Here is a 25,537-nt window from a genome sequence, read left to right on the forward strand (position 1 = left end):
CAAGCATCGTGGTCACCGTGACTCTGTGTTGATGAATGTATGGTTCAATTTCATCCAAATATCACATGACTAGAACTGCTGTTGTGTGAATTTATGGCCTTGGCCCCTCAAAGTTGGCTTCGACCCTAATAAATCCAGCAACTTCAGGAATTAGAATTGTCTAACTCTTGGATGAGAGACCTCAGATCAAATGGGCAAACGTGTGTGCCTTTAGTATGGCTTCCTTTTTCTCAGGATTACCCATTTCCTGTTGACATAGCAGCAAGATTTGGGAGATTCTAGAGCTGTCCATAAGGTAGTATTTTTCCAGCTGAACTCTTTATGGAGAGCTTTAAACCTTATTGGCAAAGTAGGAGCCAGCATTCATTGCCGTTAAGTAAATGTACACTCTAGGCAACCAATAATAAGGGCTCAGGCATGCTAGTTGGCAAGATGGATCCAACAACCTCAATCACTCAGAAAACAGAGCCCTAGATTGTAAAGATTCATATAAAAGCTAGTTCAAAAGGGTAATCAACATGTGAGGGTGAGAGAAAACAAGGTACATTCTCTTGGTTTGGCTCCAGCCTACTATGTGGATTGGCTATATAATAGCTTTTCAAGTAATGTGCTAAATATTATATTCACAAGTCCATACATCTTAAGAGAACCTATGAATGTTAGAGGTTTTCATTCTGAAGCCATTTTAACATGCTCATAAAACCGTGAAATAGAACACATTTATTTCATGAAAAAATTAAAAACTGAGGAGACTGTTAAAGAAACAGTTTTAGAAACTGAGGGTTCCAGAACTATACCTTAGTAAAAATGAATGAGACATTTTCATTTTTATTTAATTTACATACAACATTTTAGTTTACATAAAAGCTTGTTTTATAATATCATGCATTTTAGTGCAATCTTTTTTTTGCTTCTTTTTGATTTAGCTCTCCTACTTAAAAAAAAAACCCTGTGAAGAACGTTTTCCCTTTATTGCATTATTATTAAAAAAAATTCTGTTTTGCCTTTTTGCTATTACTTTTGGTAAAATTTAACTTTCTATGCCTTCTTTCTTTTTTTGTTTTTAAGTATATGTGCTGCAGAAGCGAGCACCATGCCTTCTTTCCTTAAAAAGCTAAATAAAATTGAAATGCAAGTCTTCTTAATTAACAACAACTAGGGAGAAGGCACCTCTGAAAAAGTTTATAGATGTCTCCACAAGCCCTTGCAACTCGGAGGAGAGACACCATTCTTCTTCATAAAACAAACCTAACAAGGTGAAAAGTGGAAATCAGTAATAAAATATCCATCTTGTTTTGCTGTCCAATAAGGAGACCTGCATAAATATTCATAATGCTACCGTCTTGTTCTATTTCTGTTTATACTTGAAAGTATTATTTGTACAGAGTACTCTTATACCTGGACTTTTGAAAGTATTGCAATGGCTTGTGAAAGTAACCTTTAACATCTAACAAGAGTTCTGAGTGATTGTAGTTCTTGTTCTGATAATAATATTATGTCATCTCTGTGTGACTAGAAGGTAAAATGCTTGAAGATTTGTCAAATAAGAAAGCTTGTCATTTCCCTTATCTCCCACAAGCACAGAGGTAAAATAAAAGTCATGAAATTCCTTTTTAATGAAGAGTTTTAGAGATTTATAGGCCTTCAATTTTCTTCCCCTCTTTACTCACATTGATGTCTCCAAATAAATGAACCACATGAAGTACATCAACTATCTGGAATGTATCCTTTTGCATTTTTTCTCCATGCTTGTATAATTATACTCATAATAATATACACAAACACACATACACTGAGTTACACAATTTGAATTATATTATTCTGGTTTTTTGCGTCTTGAATTCCTCACTCAACAGATAATTTTGTGCATTGACTATTGATGCTCTCTCCCCATCCCTCTTCACCCCACCAAATAGAATGGCTCCATAGTGGATAAAGATTTTTATCCATTTAGTTCATTGTGTATCCCCAGCACCTAGAACATGGATGAGTCCATCCACACCTCATGAATGTAAGAAGGGACTGATGTGGAAACAAACATGAGAAGTTGAAAGAACAACAATTAGGCAAGAATGGCTAATAGGGCAAGAGGGAGCACAATAATGAAATACGGAGTCAGATAGGTAGGGAATTAGATGACAAAGGTAAGAGGAGATAGATCATGTAGGGCCATATAGGTCACTGTGAGAACTTTGGCTTTCACTAGGCACAAGCTAGGGAGCCAAGTGAGGGTTCTGAGTAAAGCGAATAATCACAATTATGTTTTGAGAGAATCATCCAAGATCCTCATGAAGGGGATTGGAGTGGCAATGGCAAAAGCGAGCGACCATTTAGGCGGCTATTACAATAATCCACGTGAGAGGAAATGATGGTAAGCTGAGAAGCCTAGGACTTGGCAGGAAAAGAGGAGGGAGGAACGCCCCAGTCGACCGGCGAGTTAGCAGAAGAGAAGTGGGTCCCGGACAACCTAAAACGAAACTTGAAAAACCCTCTTCTCCGCTGTGTGACTCGAAGTTAGGGACGACGCTACAGCCAGAGCTAGTGGGGTGCCCATTCCGCCGACTGGGCGGGACAGCAGGCGTTACCACCCCTCGCCCCTCAGGCTGTTTCCACTAATCCCCAGCCCCGTCCCCCATCCTGCGCTGTATCCCGCAGTACACGGTCCTCCCGCCCCAGCACGCGTGCGGTTTAAGGCTAAGGCCGCGCCCGAATCTTTCTGGCCAGTCAGGAGCCACGTCCTCCGGCGCTTTCCTTTCCCGCCCCGCCCCCCGTCTCCATGGGAACGCTCCAAGTGTGTACTCGCAGGCCTGGGGCTTCGGTTTGGGTCAAGCGAGGCTGCGGCCATTGTTTATTTACATGGAGTATTTGGGCCGGTCCCCGTCCATCTGCAGAGGCTCCGTAAGAGACGCGGACTCTCGGGAACACGGAGCCAGGAGCGGACAAGGGCGGGGAGAGACCAGTGGCAGGAAGAGAGGCAGAAGAGGGAGGGCCAGGGGCCGAGAAGCCGCTCCGGCTTAGAAATCTCGGACACCAGTGTAGGTGGGTTCTTCACTGCCGCCCTCCCCATGTTAAAACTGAAGGAGGGGAAGGAGAGAGGAGGCAGCGGCAGCTTGGGCCTTGGGGCCGGGGTGCTCGGGACTGGGAGGTGCTGGGCCGAAGGTCTGGATGCAGAACGGAGGCCGCACGCGTCTCCGCGGCAGGAGCAAAGGCCGCGCGATCCAGCTCCGCGAGAACCTTCTGTATGTCTCAACCCGGAGCTTCAGATGTACAAACTCTGGCGGCCATTGGTGCGTAGGGGTCGCCCAAACCTGTCCTGCACCTGGGACACCATGAATCAGTTTTCTCTCTAGGGAAAGAGGGCTCTTAACTGTTTATCATTTTCCCCAGGGACCTGTGATCAGCAAAGGAGGACCAGGGTGGCAAAGACTCATGCCCCCATTTTACAGGTGAGGAAAGTGAGGCCCTTAGGAGGTCTAGAAGTTTGATCTTTTTCAAAGTTCTACAAGTAGTTGGCGACAGAGTTGAGACTATGATCACGTCCTGGGAGCCCTAGATCTAGAATCTTTTGCTAAGACTCTGTACTTTGATCTAATAGTAAATCCAGTATTTATGTTGTAAGAAGTAGGGGAGGGTGATAGTATTTATCTTTCTAGTTAACTGTTGAAGAAAATTAAAAAAAAAAAACTTTAAGAAGCTATTTAAGCATGCTGCTGTTGTTCCAATTGTTTTTACTGTTCTTGTTAACAATAAACTAGGAAAATTTTGAGGCTCAGAGAGATTAAATTACATAGAAAGCATCTACATTCCTGGAGAGACTAAACTGTGAGATCAAATTCTGTGTTTCATGTCCAAACTAGAAATTGTACTTTTCTAAATCGTCAGAAATAAGGTCCTGAGTGCCAATTTGTACAGCTCTCCTTTCTGGTCCTTGAAAGGGAATAGAAATGTTCTTGGGCTCTTTCTGACTTCTTTCTGGGAGATTTGGGAGTCACACTCAGTTAGTACGTGGGGATTGTAGTGAGTTCGGAAATTTCAAGTCACGCCCAGTCGTTCATTCCTCTTTTCTTCTCCCTCAGCTCAGCCTTCTCAACACTCCACCCTTCTCCAGAAAAGGAGCACAGAGGAGGAGGGAATGGTCACTGTTTTCCTCACAGTCTGATCCCGGGTGAGTAGGATTGTTTTTTCTCACTTATAAAATGTCCCTGACTTCTCCATAGATAGCAGGAGTAGTGGAAGTGGCCACAGGGATGGATGGACCAGACTGATAGAACATGTTCCTCATTTGTCCAATGCAGCAAGGCGCTGCTTTCAGCCCAGTATCTTTTCCCAATATTTACACATTCAGTCAGCCAGTTATTCAAGCCTACCATGTAATTCATACTGTTTTTGATGACCTGGGATGAATAAATATAAGAATGTCTTTCCTTAACCATAGGGAAATAAACCACATGGGGTTAATAAGAGTTTCTATAGTTATCATGCATTAAACAGTGCTGGAATGAGTGGCTCTTTTAAGTAAAAGGCAGGAACAGGAACTCAGATTTGAATAATTACTATTAATTGGAAGATATAATTCCAGACAGAAAGACCATCATTTAGTCTCAGGCAGAATATGAGAGGACAAATAAGGAAACTGGGCTAGTTGCAATAGAGACATAAGTGTGAATGTATAAGGTAAGGCTATACTGTGGAGGGCTCTTAATGTTTAACTGATTACTTACTCTTGTGCACCAACTCAGGAGTCCACAGCACATCAACCAGAGACAGCCATTATTGACATTTTGATGTATCTATCAATATTTACAGTCTTTTATCTAATACTTAATATACATACATACTCACTAATCCATACAAATACTAGTATGTATGCATACATACACATACACATAGGTACAAATATACAAACATAAATTTAACATACATATATATAGAGATTAGTGTATATAAAAAAAATTTGAATCCTGACAGATAGGCTCCATGAGGGCAGGGAATGTTCCCAGTACATAGAACTATGGTGGCATATAGTAAGCACTCAGTGAATATTTGTTGAATATATGAATGGCTGCTATATGTTTAATTTTTTCATTTAACATATGAATTAGACATTTTTCCAAGTATGTTTGGTAGCATGAGTTTTAATGGCTATATAGTCTTCCATTCCAGGTGTATACCATGCTTTATTTAAAATTTCTTTTATTGGGGAAAACTTAAGTATTTCCCCATATGTTGCTATTATAAGCAACATCTAATAAATATTCTTATTCATAATTTATTAAGTGTATTTCTATTTCCTCAAGATATGCTCTGGGAAATAGGATAATAGAGTCAAAGAATATAAACATATTTTAGGCTTTTGAAAAACAAGTTCATTTTTAGAAGTTCTGTGTGAACTAACTACTACAACCATTTGATGAAAGATCCTGTGTTGCTGAACCTTTAGCAGCATTGAATATTATTTTTAAAATTTAGCCTTGAATTGCATCCTTTAAGTCTTTATTAAGGTTGACCATTTTAAACATATATTTTTTGGTCATTTGTAATTCTTCTTTGATAAATTGACTCAATGCACATTGCCTTTTTTCCTTCTGAATTTTTTGTTTCCATTTGATAAAAGGTACTCTTTGTATATAAATTATAGAAGCCATTTGTTATATGCCGTAAGTATTTCTCTAGGTTATCATTTGCCTTTTACTTTTAAGAACTTCTTTGTTTATTTAACTTGAATTTGCATAAACTGAATCTTACTTGTATTTATATGTATAGTTTTATGCTTTGAAAGTTCTTCATCCCCAAATCTAATACATAATTTCATTTTCCTCAATTATTTTTTACAGTTTCAAGTATTTTAAAAGTTTAAATCTTAAAACTATCAGGTATTTATTTTGGTGTGAGAAAAAATACAAAAAAATATGTGAAAACATATATGTACAATTTAAAGTACAATAATAACATGGATACCCACCGTATAGACCAGCAAATACTTTTAAAATCTCCCTGATAAGCCCACAACTTCATTCCTCCTTTTCCTGGAGAGGCAACTCACATATCTTAAATGTTGTGTCTGGCATTCCTTAGTTTTGTGTGTGTGTGTGTAGTTTTAACTAATGTCTCCATCTTTAAACAAAATTGTTTAGTTTTGCCTATTTTTTAACGTTAGATAAATGGGATCACTGTATATATTCTGTGAATGGCTACTTTAGCATAATGTTAGATTTTTACAGTGCAGCCATGTTGATTCAGATAGCTGTGGATTATTTTCACAGCTGTGTACTATTTCACAGTATTAAAAACAGCTTATTTATCCAACCTAGTGTTGTTGGGCCTTTTGAATTATTTCGCTTTTTGCTATTATACCAGTTATACTCTAAATGCTCTTGTACATATCTTCTGGTGTACATTTGTAAGTTTCTCTAGGGTACAAACCTAGTAGTGGAATTTCTGGGGTGTTGAACTTCCTTTTAATTGCTCATAATTTTCAGTTGATTTTCTTGAGTTTCCCAGAAAAACAGTTGTACCTTCTACAGATAATTTTGTGTGCTTGCACAGACAAGTGTTTTTATATTAACAGTTTTAAAATAGTGAATTTGTAGTATCCTTGTTGTTTCCAATTTTCATGGGAATGTCTTTAATGTTTTACCTTTGGATTTGAACTATGTGTGTATTTTTATTTTGCTAATTTGCTTTGTTTTTAGTTTTAAATGAAGGATCAATGTTGAATTTTAAGAGATCTTTTTGGCATTGATTAAAATAATTATATGGCTTTTTTTATTTGACATTATTGTGATGGCTTATAGTTCATAGATTTTATCTTATGAACCTTGCTTTGCCTTTTGGAATGAGCCACCGTTTCCTCATGCTATAATATACTTTGGTATTGTAGCAGATTACATTTTCCAAAGATGGCCATACCTATAATTTATCCTATCCTTCATGTTCTTCTTACAACGTGACTTTCACTCTTCCCACCAAAAGGTGGGATCTGTGTCCCCTCCTCGCAAATCTGGCTTGGAGGGGCGGGGAGTTGCCTCAGCCAGTGGAGTACAGCAGAAATGATGCTATGTGACTTCCCAGGCTAAGTCATTAATAGGATGCAGCTTTTGCTTGCTGGTCTCTCTCAAGAAACTTGGCACCATGTTGAGAGGTAGCCTAGGCCACAGGAAAAGACCAAGTAGAAAGAAATTGAGCCCTTCCATCAACAGTCACAACCAATCTGCTAGCCATGTGAGTGAGCCACCCTGGGAGTGAATCCTCCAGCCCAATCAAGCCTTTATATGACTGCAGCACTAGCTTGACAACTCAGCAACAGTCTCATGAGAGGTCCAAGCCAGATCTGCCAGCCAAGCCACCCCTGAATTTCTGACCCAGAGAAACCATGAAAGATAATAATTATTTTTTAAGCCACTAAATTTTGCTGTAACTAGTTGTGTGGCAGTAGATTATAAATACAGATGATGCTGCATTTTATTGGCCTTATATTTTACTTTATTTCTGAAGTTTGTCAGTATTCTTAGTAATATAGATCTGTACTTTTCTCACTTTTGCTGTCTCATTGTTTTCCTGAGTTTCTTAAAATGTTTGATAATTCTTTCATATGCCCTGGAATAATTTAATAGAATTGAATAATCTTTTCTTTGAAAATTTGAAAATTCATTTGAGGAAACTTTTGTGTTGTTAATGTGAAGGTCATATTCCTTTGATAACTTGACCAGTTTCTTTCAAAATATCTGATCTATTCATGATTTTTCCCTTTTCTTGGGGCCATATTGAGTGGTTTTCTAGGAAAAAATACATTTCCCATTCATATCTTTCAGATTTATGTTCTTTTTTTTTCTTCAGCTCTTTATTGGAATATAGTTGCTTTACAGTGTTGTACCAGTTTCCTCTGTACAACAAAGAAGATTTATGTTTTAAGAATTGTGGAACATGCCCACCTAACATTAAATTACATTTTTATCTGTTGCTTTTTCACTAATCTCATTTCTAACTTTTTTCTGTTTGTGCCTACTCCTGTTGATTTTCTTTTATAGCTAGGCAAGGATTGATCTGTTTTACTGTTACTATTTCCCCTCCCCAAAGAACTGGCTCTTGGATTCATTTAACAATGGTAAATGATTTTCAATCCCAACATTTTCTTTTACTAACTCTATGACTTTCCCTTTAGCATTTGTGTTTAATCCATCTAGTGTTCCCATTGTATAAGATATCAAGTTGGAATCCAGCTTTATTTTTTCTCATATAGTTAATCAGTTTCACAGCACCATCTAGTACAAATAATTCATTCTTTCTTTTTTGATTTTTAATGCCATCTTTATTTTTAATAAGTTTTCATATATAAACAAGTACACTGCTTAGGCTCTGAGTTCTCAATTCTGTTCTGCTGGTCTGTTTGTTCTAATTTTACTATTGTAGTTTGGTGGTATGTCGATATCTAGTAAAACAAGTCTTCCTGCTTGGTTTACTTAAGTCTTTATGGACTTCTTTTCCTTCCCTATAAATTTTAGGAAAAAAATATATTGTGTTCCTCAAAAAATCCAGCTAGAAATTTGACTGGAGGTAGATTGAATTTGAGTCATCTCATCCAAGAACGTGGAAGCATGCTTCTCCCTTTATTCAGATAATCTTTTTTCTACCGTATTGAAATTTGAAAGCTGTCTTCAAAGATAAAACTATCTTTTCATAAGATAGCTGGTTTTTTGTTTTTGTTTTTCTTTACGCTGTTGTGAATGATACCTTATTTTCTTGTAGTTGATTGCTGATATCGTGATGCTTTTGCTTTATTGTGTCTGGTAATCTTGCTGAGCTTTTTCATTAGTTTATGGTTTATCCACATACGCTTGTTTTTCTAGGTAAATGGCTATAACGTGCAATTAATGACATTTTATGTTTTTACTGCTAATCCTAATGTTCTTTTTCTTTCCTTATAGTATTTGTTAAAACCCTTAGTACTATTTTGAAAACAGCAGTGATGGTGGGTATTCTTATCTTGTTACCATTATAAAGGGAGTACATATAAAATTTCTCCACTAAGCTTAATGTTTGCTGTAGATTCTTAGCATATAACCTTTACCAATTTAGGTAGTTTCTTTTTTTATTTTAATAAATTTATTTATTTGTTTATTTATTTTATTGGCTGTGTTGGGTCTTTTTTGCTGTGTGTAGGCTTTCTTTTAGTTGCAGTGAGTGGGGGCTACTCTTCGTTGTGCTGCGCGGGCTCCTCATTGCTGTGTCTTCTTTTGTTGCGGAGCACAGGCTCTAGGAGCGTGGGCTTCAGTAGTTGCACCACATGGACTCAATAGTTGTGGCTCACGGGCTCTAAAGCGCAGGCTCAATAGCTGTGGCACACAGGCTTAGTTGCTCCGCGGCATGTGGTATCTTCCTGGAGCTGGGATCAAACCCTGTCCCCTGCATTGGCAGGCAGATTCTTAACCACTGCACCATCTAGGAAGCCCTAGGTAGTTTCTTTTTATTTCTAGTTGGCTAAAAGTTTTTTTAAGACCTATGTAAGTGGTGAAGATTATGATCTCTATCACACAATTTTTCTGCATCAGTTCAGATAATCATGTTTTTCTTCTGTAGTCTATTAGTATAGTGAATTATGTTGATTAATTTTCTCATGTTGAACTCTTCTCCATTCCTGTTATAAATTATGCTTTATCAAGATGCATATTTTTCATACATTTCTGAATTCAGTTAGCTAATATCTATTTAGGACTTTTTACATATTTATCAAACTTAAAAATGGGCCTATAGTTTTATTCTTTTGTATTGTTCCTATCAGGTCTTGTAATCAAGATTACACTGGCCATATAATGACCTAGTAATTTTCACTATTTTCTAAAACAATTTGATTGTAATAGTAATTAACTATTAATTGAACGTTTGCTAGAACTCAACTGTAAAACACTTTGGGCCTTTGATTGTGGGGGAGGGAGGAAGAACCTTGGCTGCCATTTCAGTTTCCTTAATACTTACTGGTCTATAATTTTATATTACTCTTAAATCTACTTTGGCATTTTATATTGGCATTGTTTACTAGGAATTTGTCCTTTTATATAGATGTTCAAGTGTATTTTCATGCAGTTCATAATGCCCTTGTATTATTTTAAAATCTTATGTCTGTGGTTATTTCCTCATTTTGTCCTGTATTTTGTTTATAATCATATTTTTGAAAAAATCAGACTTGCAGAGATCTGACTTATTAAATTTTTAAGAGCAACTTTTGGCTTTATGTATTTTCTCATCCTCTGTTTATTGCATCTTTGTCTTTCAGCTTTATCTTTCTTTTTTGAAGTTTGTTCTTCTTTTAAGAGGGGGAGGGTTCTGTTTTCCAAGTGTCTGAGTTGAATGCTTAGGTTGATTATATGTAGCCATTCTTATTTCCTTTAAGTACTTATTTATTTGGATCTTGAAATTTTTGATGTGTAATTATTATTCAATTCAAATGTTCTTAAGTATCATTATATTTTCCTTTTAAAGTTAAGAGCTATTTAATATGTTGCTTGGGTTCCAGAAGCGTGGATTTTTAAATTCCATTGTTAATAGTTCCTAATTTTATTACATTGTATCTAGAAGATGTATTCTGCATTATGCTGATCCTTTGGAATTTATTGAGATTTCTTTTATGGACCAGTACATGGTCAATCTTGTAACAGTTATTGTGGATTCATGAAAATAATGTGTATTTAGTGTTTTGGGAGGACAGAGTTCAAGCACAGATAAAATAACTCAGGTATTAATTGTACTAGTCTTTATATTGTTTAGTTCTTTAGTTTTGCTTGATTTATCATTTTCTGAGAGGAGTGTATTCCTATCTATAATTACAATCAATGGTATATGTATTATATCTCCTTGGACTTAGGACAGTTTTTATTTGATACATTTGGAAATTTTATTTATGGGTGCAGTTTATTTTGGATACTTTTTGGTCTGTTTATTTACTAATATATTAAAAAAAAAACCTATGTTTTTGTCCCTTGTGATATTTTGGCCATAAATTTTTTATTGGGATATAATTGACATACAACATTGGTTTCAGGTATACAGCGTAATGATTCTATATTTGTATATATCGTAAAATGATCACTGTAATACGTCCAGTTAACATGCATCACCACATACAGTTACAAATAGTTTGCCATAAATTTTAAACTCAACTGAAGTTAAGTTTGTTATTACAGCTTTCTTTTGGTTCATATTTGTGTAGAATATGTTTTTCCATCCTTTTATTCACATTTTTTTTTAGTGTATCTCTTCTAAGCCAGATGTTGAATCTTATTTGTTTAACCTACAAATCTGTGTTTTTTAATCTGTGAGATTAAGCTATTTACATATATTATAATTAGTTATTTTTTTCTATCATATGGTTCCCCCCCACCCCCATGGCTTTTATTTCCTTTGGAACAGTTTGTCTTCTGTTCTTGTTTTAGTTTTTATAGATTCTACTTTGGTTCTTCTGGTAGTTGCCCTTTTCTTAAAACCCATGTTGACTTTTATTAACCCCTATTGACTTCTTAAAACTACTAATATCTAAGCCATTTTTCTGAGTAGACAAGTAGTTTACTCTCATGTCCCTTTTCTCTATCTCCCACTCATCAGTGTTTGTATCATCAAGAATTGTAGTTCAGGATACGTGTAGATATGCTCTCTTTTTCGTTTTTTGTTCCCAGGTTTTGCTTATTTGTTTTATAACAATAAACTTTAGCAAGGCACTTGACCACCTTTCCTTATTATATCTCATGCAGCCCTTCCTGGATTTGTTTCTCTTCTTAAATGACATTAGAAATATAGGTAGGTGTGTATGTCTAAAGCATATTTAGGTTATTTATTGAAGAACAGAAATTATATGTATGAAATCAAAATCACAGAGGACAAAATGGGAGGGAATGAAAAAATAAAACTCTCGCTCAAAGACAGGAAAGGATGGAGGAAGAATTTTTAAAAATAATAAGATTTTAGAAATAAGTCCAAATATATTAATAATCACAGTAAATGAACATGGATAAAACTTACATATAAAAAAACTGAGTCATAGAGGGTTGATTAAAAACATGATCTTGCTCTATGCTATTTACAAGCAGGTAGTGCTACAAAAAAGGTTAGATGTGTTAATCATGAACTAACATGTAGCTAAGAATGTGTTTCAAATTGTGTATAGCAAAACCTGACAAAATTTTAAGAAGGAATCAAAATTTCAAATACATAGAGAATGATTTTAACATCTTTCTTGAAAAGAACCTTAAACTTTAATTGTTGGAGAGATAACTATGTTTATGGATGGGAAGACACAAAGGATATCAAGTTTACATTACTGTTGGAGAGGTTCCTTTATATAAATACAAAAGAAAAAAAGTGGGAAATTATCAAACTCTTTGGAGAAATGGTGAATCCTCGTTGGTACAGGAAATGCAACAAAACTAAACCTGGGACACTTGTGCTAGAAAGTAGGTATGTTTTCAAACACTAATAATGGTCATGTCGCAAGAACCTGGAGCCAACCTGAAAGAACTCCCAGTAGTCTAAGGGGGTTTTAAACATCTAAAAGTAAAATGACTGCAATTTGATTGAAACACATCAAATATGTAAAAATCAATGAATTCATAAAAATGCTGAAAAGCAGAACAATTCATACTAATCATAGTTGGTGATTACTTTGCCCCATTTCATTACTCTGCAAATTGATTTTTTTTTTTAGGCTCTTTATTGGAATATAATTGCTTTACACTCTTGTACCAGTTTTTGAGATACATGCAAATTGATTTTTAAAATGGGATAGTTTGGGAAATAATCAAATATTTCTCTTCACTTTTTTGACTGGACTGCATTTCAGGGTAACCAGAAAATTTCTGATGGGGAGTTCTTCATTATTGAAGAATTACAGCTTATATGTGCACAAGGGATAGCAGAATTAGAAAACCAATTTGCAAAGCTTGGTGACATAAACAGATCTAAGAAATGGATCATCATTTACTTCTAAAACTTTGAGTGAAAGATTTATGGGAAACAGTGAATGGAAGGACTGAAGTGACAGCACCTGAACCCACTGCTAAGTAAATTTAGCAACCCTCAAGTATTGTAACAAGAAGTGTACAACCAGTATTCTTGTCAGAAAAAAAAAAAAATGAATTTTAGTCTTCACAGGCTTCTGGAATAAAAGCACAAAGTAATAGGAGTGGAATAAAGAATGAATTAAAACACCACAAGGAAACAGCCAAATAATTGATGTGGGATGTTCTGTAAAAGTGCTATTCAAAGTGTGGTCCCTGGATCCACCAGCATTAGCATCACATGGGAGCTTATTATAAATTAATCTTGAGTCCTGTCTAGGACCTAATAAATCAGAATCTCTGGGGGATGGTGCCCAGGAAACTGTGTTTAACAAGTTCTCCAGGTGATTCTGATGCTTAATGAAGTTTGAAAATCATTGTTCTACAGGATAAATGTCTGGGTTTCTTTAACAAATCAATGGCATGATTTAAAAAAAAAAGGTAGGAGGAGACTGTTACAGAACAAGAGAGATTTAAAAAACACAATAACCAAATACAGGTTGTGGACCTTTTTTGGATCCTGATTCAGACAGTTCAACTGTAACAAATATTTTTACATCAAATTAAAATTAAATTTGAAGTGAATTTTAGATGATATTATATATTATTAATTTTGTTAGGCAATTACGTTTTTTAAAGTCCCTATCAGTTAATGAAAGATATATATTGAAATATTTCTGAAGTAATTATATGTGAAATGACCTTATGCTTGAGATTTTCTTTAAAATACTCCAGCCAATAATAATAATAACAACAGTAATAATGGGGGAAGCAGAGGATTGAAGCAAGATTGGCAAAATGTTGATAATTATTGCATGTTTATATGAGACCTCATTTTATTTTATTGTCTTCTTTATCTTTCTTGTGACTGAAGTTTTCCATACTCAGCTGTTAATGATATAAAGTGTTGGAGCAATACTGACAAAATCTTAACTCTGGTTGGTGGTACACAAAGGGCAATAATTTCATTTCATTTCTCATAAAATTACTCTGCTAATCTAGTGTAATACTTTTTCCTTTGATTTTACCTTATGTAATATCACTATTGCAAAACCTACTTTACTTTTGTCTACATTTTTCTGTTATAGTAGCCTATCTTTTCATTTTTAATCTTTTAGAATTCAATAGTTTGGAGTGTCTCTTCTAAGCAGTATGCCTCTATCTTTTAAAACTGTTTTAGTATCCTTTTGTCTATTAATAATTTTACCTGCCGACTTTATTTTTTATATATAATTTTTTTCCTCTGTGGACTTGTACCTACTAATTTTGAATGTAGGTATTCCGTTTTTAACTTTCTAGTGGGGGAAAATATTTGCAACATATTTTTAAAAAATATTTTCAAGGGAAGTTTTACAGTGTTTTTTAGTAAACTAAAATGTACATGCCTGGTGGTCCTAATTCTGGAAATGTATCTTCTAGAAATATTACAAGTGAGGGTTCAATGATGTATTAAAGAGAGTTGTTCACCACTGTATTATGATAGCCAGAAAACTGGAAATAATCTTAATCTCCATCAGTATGGGAACAGTTAAATTTTGGAACATCATAAAGTGAAATTCAGTGCAACTTCTACAACAATACATTAATCATCTATTTCTGCATAGTAAATTATATGTAGCAGCTTAAAATAACAAGCATTCATCTCACTCAGTTTCTAAGGGTCAGGAATCTGGGAGCAGTATACCAGTATGGTTCTGGCTCAGGGTTTCTCATGAGGTTGCAGTTAAGCTGTCAGCAGGACTACAGTTCACTGGAGGCCTTCACTGGGGCTGGAGGATCCACTTCTAAGATGGTTCACTCACATGGCTGTTGGCAGATGCCTCATTTCTCACTGAGGACAAAAGGCCTCCGTTCCTCACCACACGGGCCTCTCCACAGGGCTGCCTAAGTATTCACAAGAGCTGTTAGGTAGCTTCTCCCAGAGTGACTGATCCAATAAAAAAAGCATGGGGGAAGCTGCAGTGCCTTTTATGAGCTACTCTTGAAAGTTGCACACCATTGCTTCCCCTTCTGCTTTTTTTCCTATTCATTACAAGTTAAGTCCCTAACCCAGGGTGCATTAAAGGGGTGGGGAATTAGGCTCCACCTTTTGAAGGGAATGGTATCAGATATTTTTGGACATATTTTAAAGTCACCACGAATAACACAGGCCTATATGTACTGAAATGGGAAGTTGTACACTATATATTATGTGAAAAAGGTAAACTGCAGAATTATCATGTCTTTGTTATAAAAAAACATTATTTGGGTATGTATGTATAAAAAAAAGTTCAGAAAGGACACAGTGAAAACTACAGTGGTTTTCTTCGTAAGTTATTTGGGGAGGGTGGACTTAAATTTTACTTATATTACTTCAGCATTGTTATAATTTTTATGAACTTACTTTCAGTAAAAGAAACTAGACTCTTAGTCTCTAGTGTATTTTTTAAAATAAATTCTTAAATCTTTGTTAAAATGACAATCAAAACCAGTAACAACAAGACTGTGTTTTATTGATTGTACTTTTTAAAAATGAACATCCAGGGGCTTCCTAGGTGGCACAGTGGTTAAGAATCCGCCTGCCAATGCAGAGGTCACGGGTTCGATCCCAGCTCCAGGAAGATCCCACATGCTGCGGAGCAACTAAGCCCGTGTGCCAAAAAAATAAAAGATAAATAAATAAATAAAATAAAAATGAACGTCCAGTGATTTCATTTATTTTTCACACTGACACCAGCTTTTCATCTTCTCAGGATCCCACTTTTCTTATTTTATTTACATATTCATATGTGTTAAAGTAGACTTACTATCTTTAAATTTTTTAACATTTATAAACATTTAAAAAGAAACAGCACTGAATTTTCTCATTCTTGAATTCGTATGTGTGATTAATGTTTTTAATTCGGAAAACATTACCTGCGTGATATATTTTGAATCCTTGAATATTTCAGTACATCTTCCTTTTGCCCTTGTATATTAACACAATATGGCTGTATGGAAATCTTGATTTACAACCCTTCACAAGTTGTTTTTAACTTTTCTCACCTAAACTTAGTAGGTAGGCCTGGGTTTAAAAACCACTACTTTGTAACTACATGACCTTGTAAAAGTTACTTAATCTTGCTAAATGTTAGTTTCCTCATTCCTTTAGTGCTGATGATAATACCTTACTGGATTGTTGTGATGGTAAATGAGATAACATAGCCTTCTTCACATAACTGCTAGATAATATTTAGCTGCTGCTATGACTATATGATGATGATGATAGCCTAGTTTCCTTCCATTTTATTGTAATCTTAAAAGTACTATTTCTTTTATTCTTAATATTTACTGAACATTTTAAATTGAACTTTACAATTGAGAATGTCATCAAAGAAATAAAATGAATTTGTCACATAACCAACTTATGATCTATTCTTTCCACTAAAATAGACAGAATACATGCATTTATCTTTTCTACTTTCTAAAACTGCACAACAATAAAAAATTCAAGAAATTTATGAACTTACAATGATGCAGGTAAAGAGCCATCAGCACATGAGAAACTTAAACAAAAACCTGGTTGGCAACAGTAGGAATAGTGGTAAGAGCCACATAGAGCTAAAGACATTACATCCTAGTATACTCAGCGGGGTTATACAGGAAAGGAACGGATGAGCCCTGTGAACTTCAGAGAAGCTCAAATCCATACACCATTTGGGGCAGAGGGCCAGCCACAAAAGAAGACCCTAAAATATTTCTGGAGAGGAATTACAGAGGTTTTTTTTGTTTTGTGATTTTTTTTTTAAATCAGTCTTAGCAATACTAAAAGCTTATAAACAGTAGTGAAGCAGTTTTGAGAAAAATTCTTTTCACTCTAGAATCCTACACCCAGCCACTTATGAGGGATAGTAATAAAGACTTCAGGCATACAGTGATTCAAATGATTCTTGGGAATCTTTCCTAGAAACCCTGTCTGGAGATTCTCCTTTGAAGAAAACCTCGCCTATTTCTCACCTTTGCTTTTTACAATGGGCATAGGCTTAACATTCACAGGCTTGATTGAACTCATGTTGTTGTGTGCCTCCCAATTAATGGAGTAAATCACAAAAGAGGAAGAGTCACATGATCTTGAAAATGGAGCACTAAAGAGTAGCTGGCCCTGACTGGAGCAGGAAGATAGACTTTTCCAAAATAAAAGGGGTGGGCGAGGGGTAAGATATTTGATAAAATAGATTATATAAAGCCTTTTGAAAAAAATCAAGAATTTGAGGACAGTAAATTTATTAAGTAAAAATTAAACAGGTAATCCCCCCACCCCCAAAACGGTATATAATCATATTCAAAATTGTATAAGCATTGCTTATTGATTTAACCAGAAAATTAGTGATAATGCTATAGGAGGATGAGGAGTGGATGGGTGGTAGGTCTAATTCCTCATCTCATAGTGGGAAGTAAATAGGTTGTCTAAAATGATCAATCATGAAGCAATAACATAAGCAACATGAAGCAATATTGTTATAGTTGGCAAATATTTTGGTCCAAAGTACGTAGACCTGGGTCCTAGCTGCAATACCTCCAGGTCCGTGATCTTGGGAATTAATCTTTTTCAGCTATTACTTACTAATATGTAAAATGGGGATAATAATAATATCTACAACATAGGATTATTTGAAATATATGTGAAGCACTTACTTGGCCCAGTGGTTAGGAGATAAATGCTATATAAATGTTTCTTATGATAGTGATGGTGTTCAACGACTAGATACATTATTTAACCACTTGACCTCTATTATTATGTCTCCTCTTACTTTTCTTGTTTTTCTCCATTAATGGAGTTATTTCTTTTTCTTTTTGGTTTACCACTTATGTTACTTCCTGAATGTCTTTTTCTTTGTCCATCTTCTCAGATTTCTTCTTCCTGGAAAGCCTGATCTTCGACCAGATGGCAGTAACATTTGAAGATGTGATTGTTCTTTTTACTTGGGAGGAGTGGAAATTCTTGGATTCTTCTCAAAGAAAGCTCTACAGAGAGGTCATGTGGGAGAACTACATAAATGTCATGTCAGTAGGTAAAGTTATCCCAACTCTTAGGGAATAAGGTTAGTTTCTTCTGGGACCAGATTTGTTGAGTATTTTGGTTCTTTATCTGGGTGTTGTATTGAGGTAGAAGAAATATTCTCAAAAATGGGTCTTAAATCATGTAACAAATAGAAGATAAAGCAGGATATCTTCCAAAACATTTTGGCTATGTAATTAATAGGTACTTGTGATTCTTATTCTTATTTTCCTGATTACACTTAAAGCATAGATTCCCACCCATAATTTTGTGCAGTCCTAAATTTGTTCTCTCTTTATGTACTATTTATAAAAGTCAGCTTTTGCTGTATAAGAAATTACCCCAAACTTCGTGACTTAAGCTTTGTTATTTTTCATGATTCTAATTGCTTAGATGGATCTTCTTTCATGGAGTGACTTGATTGGGGCTGGATGGTCTAAGATGAAGCTGGACAGCCTGACTCACATGTCTGTATCAGTGTTATAATGAGCATGTATTGACCATGTCTCTCTTCAAGGAGGCCAACCCATGCTCATTTACATAATGGTGGTCACAGGACTTTCAAAACCAGTAAGAAGGGCCAAGCCCCAATGCACAAGCACTTTTCAAATCTCTGCTTGTCTCACTTTTGTCCCAGTGGCCAAAGCGAATTATATAGCCAAGCCTAGAGTCATTGTGTAAGGGGAACACCCAAAGATGTAGATAAAGTAGAGAGTTTTTTCACACAACCTACTACACTGCTTTAGAACAGAAAAATAGAAACTGTGTTTTATTTCTTATAATAATGTCCCAAATAGAGTAATCTAATTAAATCTCAGTCTTAAGACTATTTCCATGAAACCAGTCAGACCTTCTCTTTTATTTCTAACTATACCTGGTAAGTAGTAGATGCTCAATATATGTTTGTTGAATAAATGAGTGAGTGAATACATCTATGAATAAACAAACAAATGAAATCTCACACCCAGATATGGAGCAGCCTAAGTCATAACCCTTCTTTCCCACTTGCACCCACACATATATTCCTATACTTCTGCAGCTTGTTGATTGAGATACTTGGAAATTTTTAAACACAGCTTTCATCTTACCACTGGATTATCTGCTTATTTTTCTAGGAAATTGGAAAGAGAGCTACAAACCCCAAGAAGAAAGATTCAGATATTTAGAACATGAAAATCATTCCTGCTGGCAAGGCTGGAGGACTGCCAGCAGTCAGGTATATGATAATCAAAACTATGTGGAAATGGTTCAAGGTATAGATTCCAAAGACCTGAAGCAGCAACACCTTTCTTACCATCAGGAATGGTTAATACTCTCCACACAAGTACCAGGGGATGGGAACTATGAACTGACTTTTGAAGGCAAAAGTCCCGGGAACTTAAAATATACGAAGTTTATACCTTGTCAGTGCTTAGAAACAAAACACACTGAAGATGATGGTAGAGAAATCTGTGTGCGTGATTCACATGGTTTTCAGGGATGCAGATACCATGTTGGCATAGCCAGGAAAAATCTCTCTATGGAAAAAGAACAGAAGCTCATAGGTCAACATTTTTATATCCCAGGAGAGGAAGCTCTTTCAGAGTACATGGGAGAGATATGCCAAAATGACCTGCTGAAAGGCTCTGTGGAAGAGAAATACTGTGGATGTAATAAATGTAAAGAAATATCTTATTGGAACTCACAGTGTGTTCTCCACAAGAGAAATCAACTTGGAGGAAAGTTCCATCCACGTTCCATCAGCACAGAATGCTTCGCTCGGAGATCAGACCTATACAGACATCTAAGAATCCACATAGGTAAGAAGCTGTACAGATGTGATGAAGTTGCCAGTAACTTTAGTCAGAGCTTCGGTGTTCACTTTCATCAGAGAGTCCACCCAGGGGAGGTACCTTATATATGTAATGTGTGTGGTAAGAGCTTCAGTCAGATCCCCAGTCTTCACCGTCATCAAAGGGTCCATACAGAAGAGAAACTCTATAGACTTCAGTGTGATAAGGACCTCAGTAGAAATTCATTACTTCACATTCACCAGAGACTTCACATAGGAGAGAAGCCTTTTAAGTGTGATCAGTGTGGTAAGAGTTTTAGTCGGAGTTCAGTACTTCATGTTCATCAAAGAGTCCACACAGGAGAAAAACCATATGTGTGTGATGAATGTGGTAAGGGCTTCAGTCAGAGCTCAAATCTTCGAATTCATCAGTTAGTCCACACGGGAGAAAAGTCCTATAAATGTGATGACTGTGGTAAGGGCTTTACCCAGCGCTCAAATCTTCAAATCCATCAGAGGGTGCATACAGGAGAGAAGCCTTACAAATGTGACGACTGTGGGAAGGACTTCAGTCACAGCTCAGATCTTCGCATTCATCAGAGGGTCCATACGGGGGAGAAACCCTATACTTGTCATGAATGTGGGAAGGGCTTCAGCAAGAGTTCAAAACTTCACACTCACCAAAGAGTACATACTGGAGAGAAACCCTATAAATGTGAACACTGTGGGAAGGGCTTCAGTCAGCGTTCACATCTTCTCATTCATCAGAGAGTCCATACAGGAGAAAAACCCTATAAGTGTGATGATTGTGGAAAGGGCTTTAGTCACAGCTCCAATCTTCACATTCATCAAAGGGTCCACACAGGAGAGAAGCCTTACCAATGTGCTAAGTGTGGTAAGGGTTTCAGCCATAGCTCAGCTCTTCGAATTCATCAAAGAGTTCACACAGGAGAGAAAACTCATAAATGCCATGAGTATTATAAGGAGTTCGATCAGAATTCACAACTTCACAATAATCGCAGAAGAGAAACCTTATGATTCTGTTCATCTAGTTATAATAGCTTTAATCAAAGCTTCACCTTAAGCCCAGTAAATGCTGCTGGGAAGAAAATTCTATAAGTTACCCAAATGATCCCAAGCAACATTTATAGTTTCTCCTAATTGCTACTAAGAATAATTTGCTTCAACAGGAGATCCTTAGGAGGATATTTCAAATTAAAGTGTATTTTCTTTTTCTATAAATATTATGGACAGTCATTATAAAATATATGAGTCGGGCTTCCTAGGTGGCGCAGTGGTTAAGAATCCGCCTGCCAATGCAGAGGTCACGGGTTCGATCCCAGCTCCAGGAAGATCCCACATGCCGCGGAGCAACTAAGCCCGTGTGCCACAAAAAAATAAATAAATAAATAAATAAAAATAAAATATATGAGTCAAGAAGAAAACTTTTCATCCTGTTTCATCCTAAGTCATTTTTCCTGTGTATTTTTATGTGCATGAAATCATACTGTATGTTCAACTCTGTGTTTTCACTAACTTCAAAACATTTACTTATGTTTTGGTTTGAACTGAAATTGGCTAGCTATCAATGAAACAGCATCTTGACTCACCTGTAAAGTCCCTAGGAAGCTACAGAAAAAAAATGAAAACACATAAAACTTGAACCTCAAACTGGTATACAACCTGTTCTCAAATGTTGAAGAATTAACTAAAGGGGCAGTAAATTTCCACTGCTGATGACAAAAGATCAGAAAACACTGTTATGACCCTTTATCCAAGATAGGGTATCCTAGAGATGTTATTTCTGTCAACCAGAAAACTCAAGAACTAGCCTTTTGTTGCAGGGGTGCTGCACTCTGAGGTTACCATCATACACTCTCAACCATTCCTTCTCAGTTTTCCACATTTATTCATAGGCTCAGACACTAAGAGGTGTGGTTATCTACAAAACCAAAGAGGAAAAATGGACTAAGACCTCTGCAATGGTAAATGTCACAACAGAATAACACCTTCAGAATTGTGAGACTGAAAAATCTGTTATTGCCTGTAGTTTTTCTTAGCAACTAAACTGTCTTTTACATTTGTAGGTAACAAATTAGATAAGCAAAACAGAAAACACATATGTACCTTCCTTAAAGAAAACTCAAGAATGTGGAAGTCATAGTGTAAAAGAACTGGTAACAAACACTAAAATCAGTTAAACATGCAGTTAAGTCTTGAATAACTGTTAATTTATTTACAAAACTTCAAAAATGTTAAATAATTGTGCAAGAAAATATTTAATATACAAATGTTGAGTATAAAAACATCATCTGTTAAAGTCTGGATGGCAGATTAGGGTTATCAGATAAAATCCAGGATACCCAGTTAGGTCTGATGTTCAGATACACAATGATAATTTTTATAGTGTAAGTATGTCGCAAATACTGCATGGAACTTATACTAAGAAAGTATTTGTTTATATGAAATTCAAACTTAACAGCACTCTGTGTTTTTATTTGCCAAATCTGGCAACCAAATGAGGGAAGGACAGCAAAAGACATTGTGCTACATTTCTGACCTTAAATAGCATGCATTCATAACATTTTCTTCATGACTTTAACAACTCTAAAAATAAAGGTCTAAAATAATTTTTTTTCAAAGTTAGAAATTGCAACTCAAAGAACTAAAAAGAGCACATATTTCTTTCAAAACAGAGAAGATAAAAGCAAAGAATATTCAGTCCCTGTAGCAAAAGATGGAGAACAAAAACATGACGATGATCTAAAAAATTAGAGAATATGGATCAAGATGAGAGGAAATCAAATTTATCAAAACACATTAAATCTCTCCTTAAAAAGTTCTGAAAGCCCTTGATTTAATTAAAAGTTTCCTTATATTCTATTACAACAGAAAAGATTAAAGCAAAATATCGGGTCAATCTCAGGTAATGGACAAGAGAAAAAAAAATATCTGTCAATTGACCAATTTTCAGTTGATCGATTGCTCAATATTGATTTATTAATCTTATTGATATAAAAGAATAGGAAAATGTTTATTAGGCAAACAAAAGCATGCCTACACTGTGCTTTTAAAGGTTAATTTAAAATGAACTAATTAAACCCATTAAGGTGGGTAAAAATGTAAAACCCAATAGTTTCCTAAGCTCTTGTAATAATAGAAAAATACAATGGGTGCAAAAAAGGGATTGTAATACTAAAATTTCTTTAAAAGGAACAAATAAAAATGTAGAATAAAATAATGAAAAAACATTTAATTGAAAAGGGGACTTCTATAGAGAAGTCATAATTTTTTTAGGGGGGATGTTCTTAATTTATAGGTTTATTTCAAATCTCATCAAAATCCCAATGAGATTTGAAACTGCAAAAAAGTATTTTAAAGTCTTTGAAGAAAATAAGATATTGGAGAAGAATAAAGATAATTATGAGAAAGATTAATGAGATTGCCCTAACATATAAGTGATATATTGAAGTTAAAACATTGAGAACTTGATTGTACATTTGAAAAAATGTTCAGAATGCTCAGTTATTACTAAATAGCTTAAAAATAAACCAGCATATGGATTACATATATCTATACAATATATTAAGTACATATGCTTAAATACTTTACATATGATAAAAAATTTATGAATAGAAGTAAATGGTGCTGAGAAAATTACTTAACTCTTTGGTGAAAAATAAAATTAGGCTTTTGTCTCATGACCTGTATCATATATATACTGATCTCATATATTATTGATTAAAGCACAAGTTTTCAAGCTGTGTTCCATGAACCTCCATATGGTTTCGTGAAGGCTGCTTCATCAAAAACAAAACCACAAGTTAACCCCATCCATTTTTTCTGATTCACATTCAAGATTAGCACAAGATTTCTTTCTCTTCTCTCTCTCTGTTTTCTTTTAAAGGAGGTTCCACCATTCTAAACATAAAGTGTTAAAATTAACCAAAGTGGGTTTTTATATGGTTGAAAACACACATGCAGTTTTTGAGAGTGAGATGAAATGGAAGAACTCATAAAAAATATCTAGGAATTTGACCGCATTAAAAAATTTTAAACTATAGGTTAAGGGCATGTGGAAGTCAAGACAACAACAGTGAAAATACCTGCCATGATTAGGATAGTTATGAACTTTTATAAGTTAATACAAGAGATGGGCACCTAGTTTAAAAAATGGCAAAGGACATCAGCAGATTAAAGCAATGAAATACCACTTTTGTTAACAAAAATTGTAATAGCTATTTTCAGGGAGGACAGAATGATTGATACTTATACACTGCTTATGTTGAGGGTAAATTGATAGGCTTTGGAAAAGCTATTTGGCCAATCATAAGCCTTAAAAATATTATTGCTCTTTCTCATATACAGTGATTTCATATCTAGGTATATATCCTTTGGAAACAGTTACACTATTAGGGAACTTCTATTTGCAAAGAAGAGAGATCCACTTAAGTTATTTCATATGAAAAACTGAGTTATATAACATGTTTTAAAATCTCACCACAAAATTAAAAGGAAAAAAAAAAAACAAACCCACAAGGACAGAGCTTCAGTGTGAGAATTTGCTCTAGAAAGCTCTTAGACAATGAGGCTACTTGTTAAAGAACTTATTTTTGTTTCTCTTTGGTTATCCTCTCCTCTCTACCAGCTGACCTCCTGTTTACTCACTCTGTGTATGCTTATAATGGTCACCATCCTTGAATATATTTTTTTCAACTTTATTGCCCACCACTAACTTGTAACTTCTTTCTGGGTCTCCGTTTACATTTCTCAGTAGGGGAAGATGATTAGCTCAATTTATAATTACTACCTCCTGACAAATCTTTGAGGCCAGGCCAAACCACAGGCTACTGGTAAGCCTTTGGATTGGCTAGCTCGGTATCAGATGTTCACTCTGGTGTTCTCAGATGTTCACTCTGGTGTTCTCAGACGTGCCCGGGGATGAAGTGATAAGGCATACAACATGGTTGTAAGAGCTGATGTTCAAATACGTTTCTCCAGAAAGCAGTGGGTCTAAGCGAAGCATTCTGAACTACGTTAGAACACATACACAGATAAATGTGCAAGGTATTTATTAAAATATTTTTATGCTGCCCTCCCCCCAAAATAGGGGAAAGGTCAAATAAATTATGATGCATCTACATGATGTAATCTTAGGCAGCATTAAAACTTATATTTTCCAAGAATGTTGTACTGGTAAGAATATATTTATGGTGTTAAAAGTGCAAGATATAGAGCTGTATATGGGGTAAGATTCTATTAATATATATATTTATACAGATATTTCCATGGGGAAAACATTGGATATATACAAAAATGTTAATAGTGGGTCTCTGTGATAGGATGGATTGTGGTTATCTTTACGTTCTTCATGCTTTTCTGTATTTTTTATATTTTTACTGGTGTCTTATTTTCATAAAAAATAAAAATAACTTTTTTACATACAACTTAAAATGTTAATGGTTACATGATATTCCATTATGTGGCTGTACTTATCTCTATATTATCAGGTATTTTAGACTTTTAATTTTTATATCATGAATTGAACTGTCATAAATGTGCTTATATGTGAAGTTTTCAGTTACTTTAGGTAATTTTTATAATTTTCTATATTCAGTTATTGTGTTAAAAGATAGGAGGCAGAAGGTATAATTTGTGCAAAGAAATGGAATAATGAAATTACATGATGTATACAGCCAGCTACAA

At 35.2% G+C, this 25,537-nt stretch overlaps 1 protein-coding gene across 3 annotated transcripts; it reads left to right on the forward strand.

Moving 5' to 3' along the window:
- The first annotated feature begins 2,830 nt into the window (after positions 1–2,830).
- On the forward strand, positions 2,831–25,230 carry ZNF214 (zinc finger protein 214). Of its 3 annotated transcripts, none has more exons than XM_057695241.1 (5): positions 2,831–3,287; positions 3,388–3,446; positions 4,077–4,165; positions 17,912–18,073; positions 19,176–25,230. In XM_057695241.1, exons 1-5 carry the CDS (start codon positions 3,066–3,068, stop codon positions 20,867–20,869), a joined length of 2,226 nt encoding a protein of 741 aa, XP_057551224.1. In that variant the 5' UTR covers positions 2,831–3,065; the 3' UTR covers positions 20,870–25,230. The 3 variants fall into 3 exon arrangements, with proteins under 3 accessions (XP_057551224.1, XP_057551225.1, XP_057551226.1); XM_057695242.1 differs by having other exon boundaries at positions 2,831–3,039; XM_057695243.1 differs by having other exon boundaries at positions 2,879–2,898.
- Positions 25,231–25,537: the final 307 nt, after the last annotated feature.

This window comes from Hippopotamus amphibius, chromosome 9 (genome assembly GCF_030028045.1).
Source record: "Hippopotamus amphibius kiboko isolate mHipAmp2 chromosome 9, mHipAmp2.hap2, whole genome shotgun sequence".
Taxonomy (NCBI): Eukaryota; Metazoa; Chordata; class Mammalia; order Artiodactyla; family Hippopotamidae; genus Hippopotamus; species Hippopotamus amphibius.

Bases quoted from the DNA above. Each gene is read 5' to 3' on its own strand.
- ZNF214 (XM_057695241.1), top strand. From the start codon at position 3,066: ATGTTAAAACTGAAGGAGGGGAAGGAGAGAGGAGGCAGCGGCAGCTTG. The intron at 4,166-17,911 runs GTGAGTAGGATT...CCATCTTCTCAG, and splicing joins TCCTCACAGTCTGATCCCGG to ATTTCTTCTTCCTGGAAAGC. The intron at 18,074-19,175 runs GTAAAGTTATCC...TTATTTTTCTAG, and splicing joins CATAAATGTCATGTCAGTAG to GAAATTGGAAAGAGAGCTAC.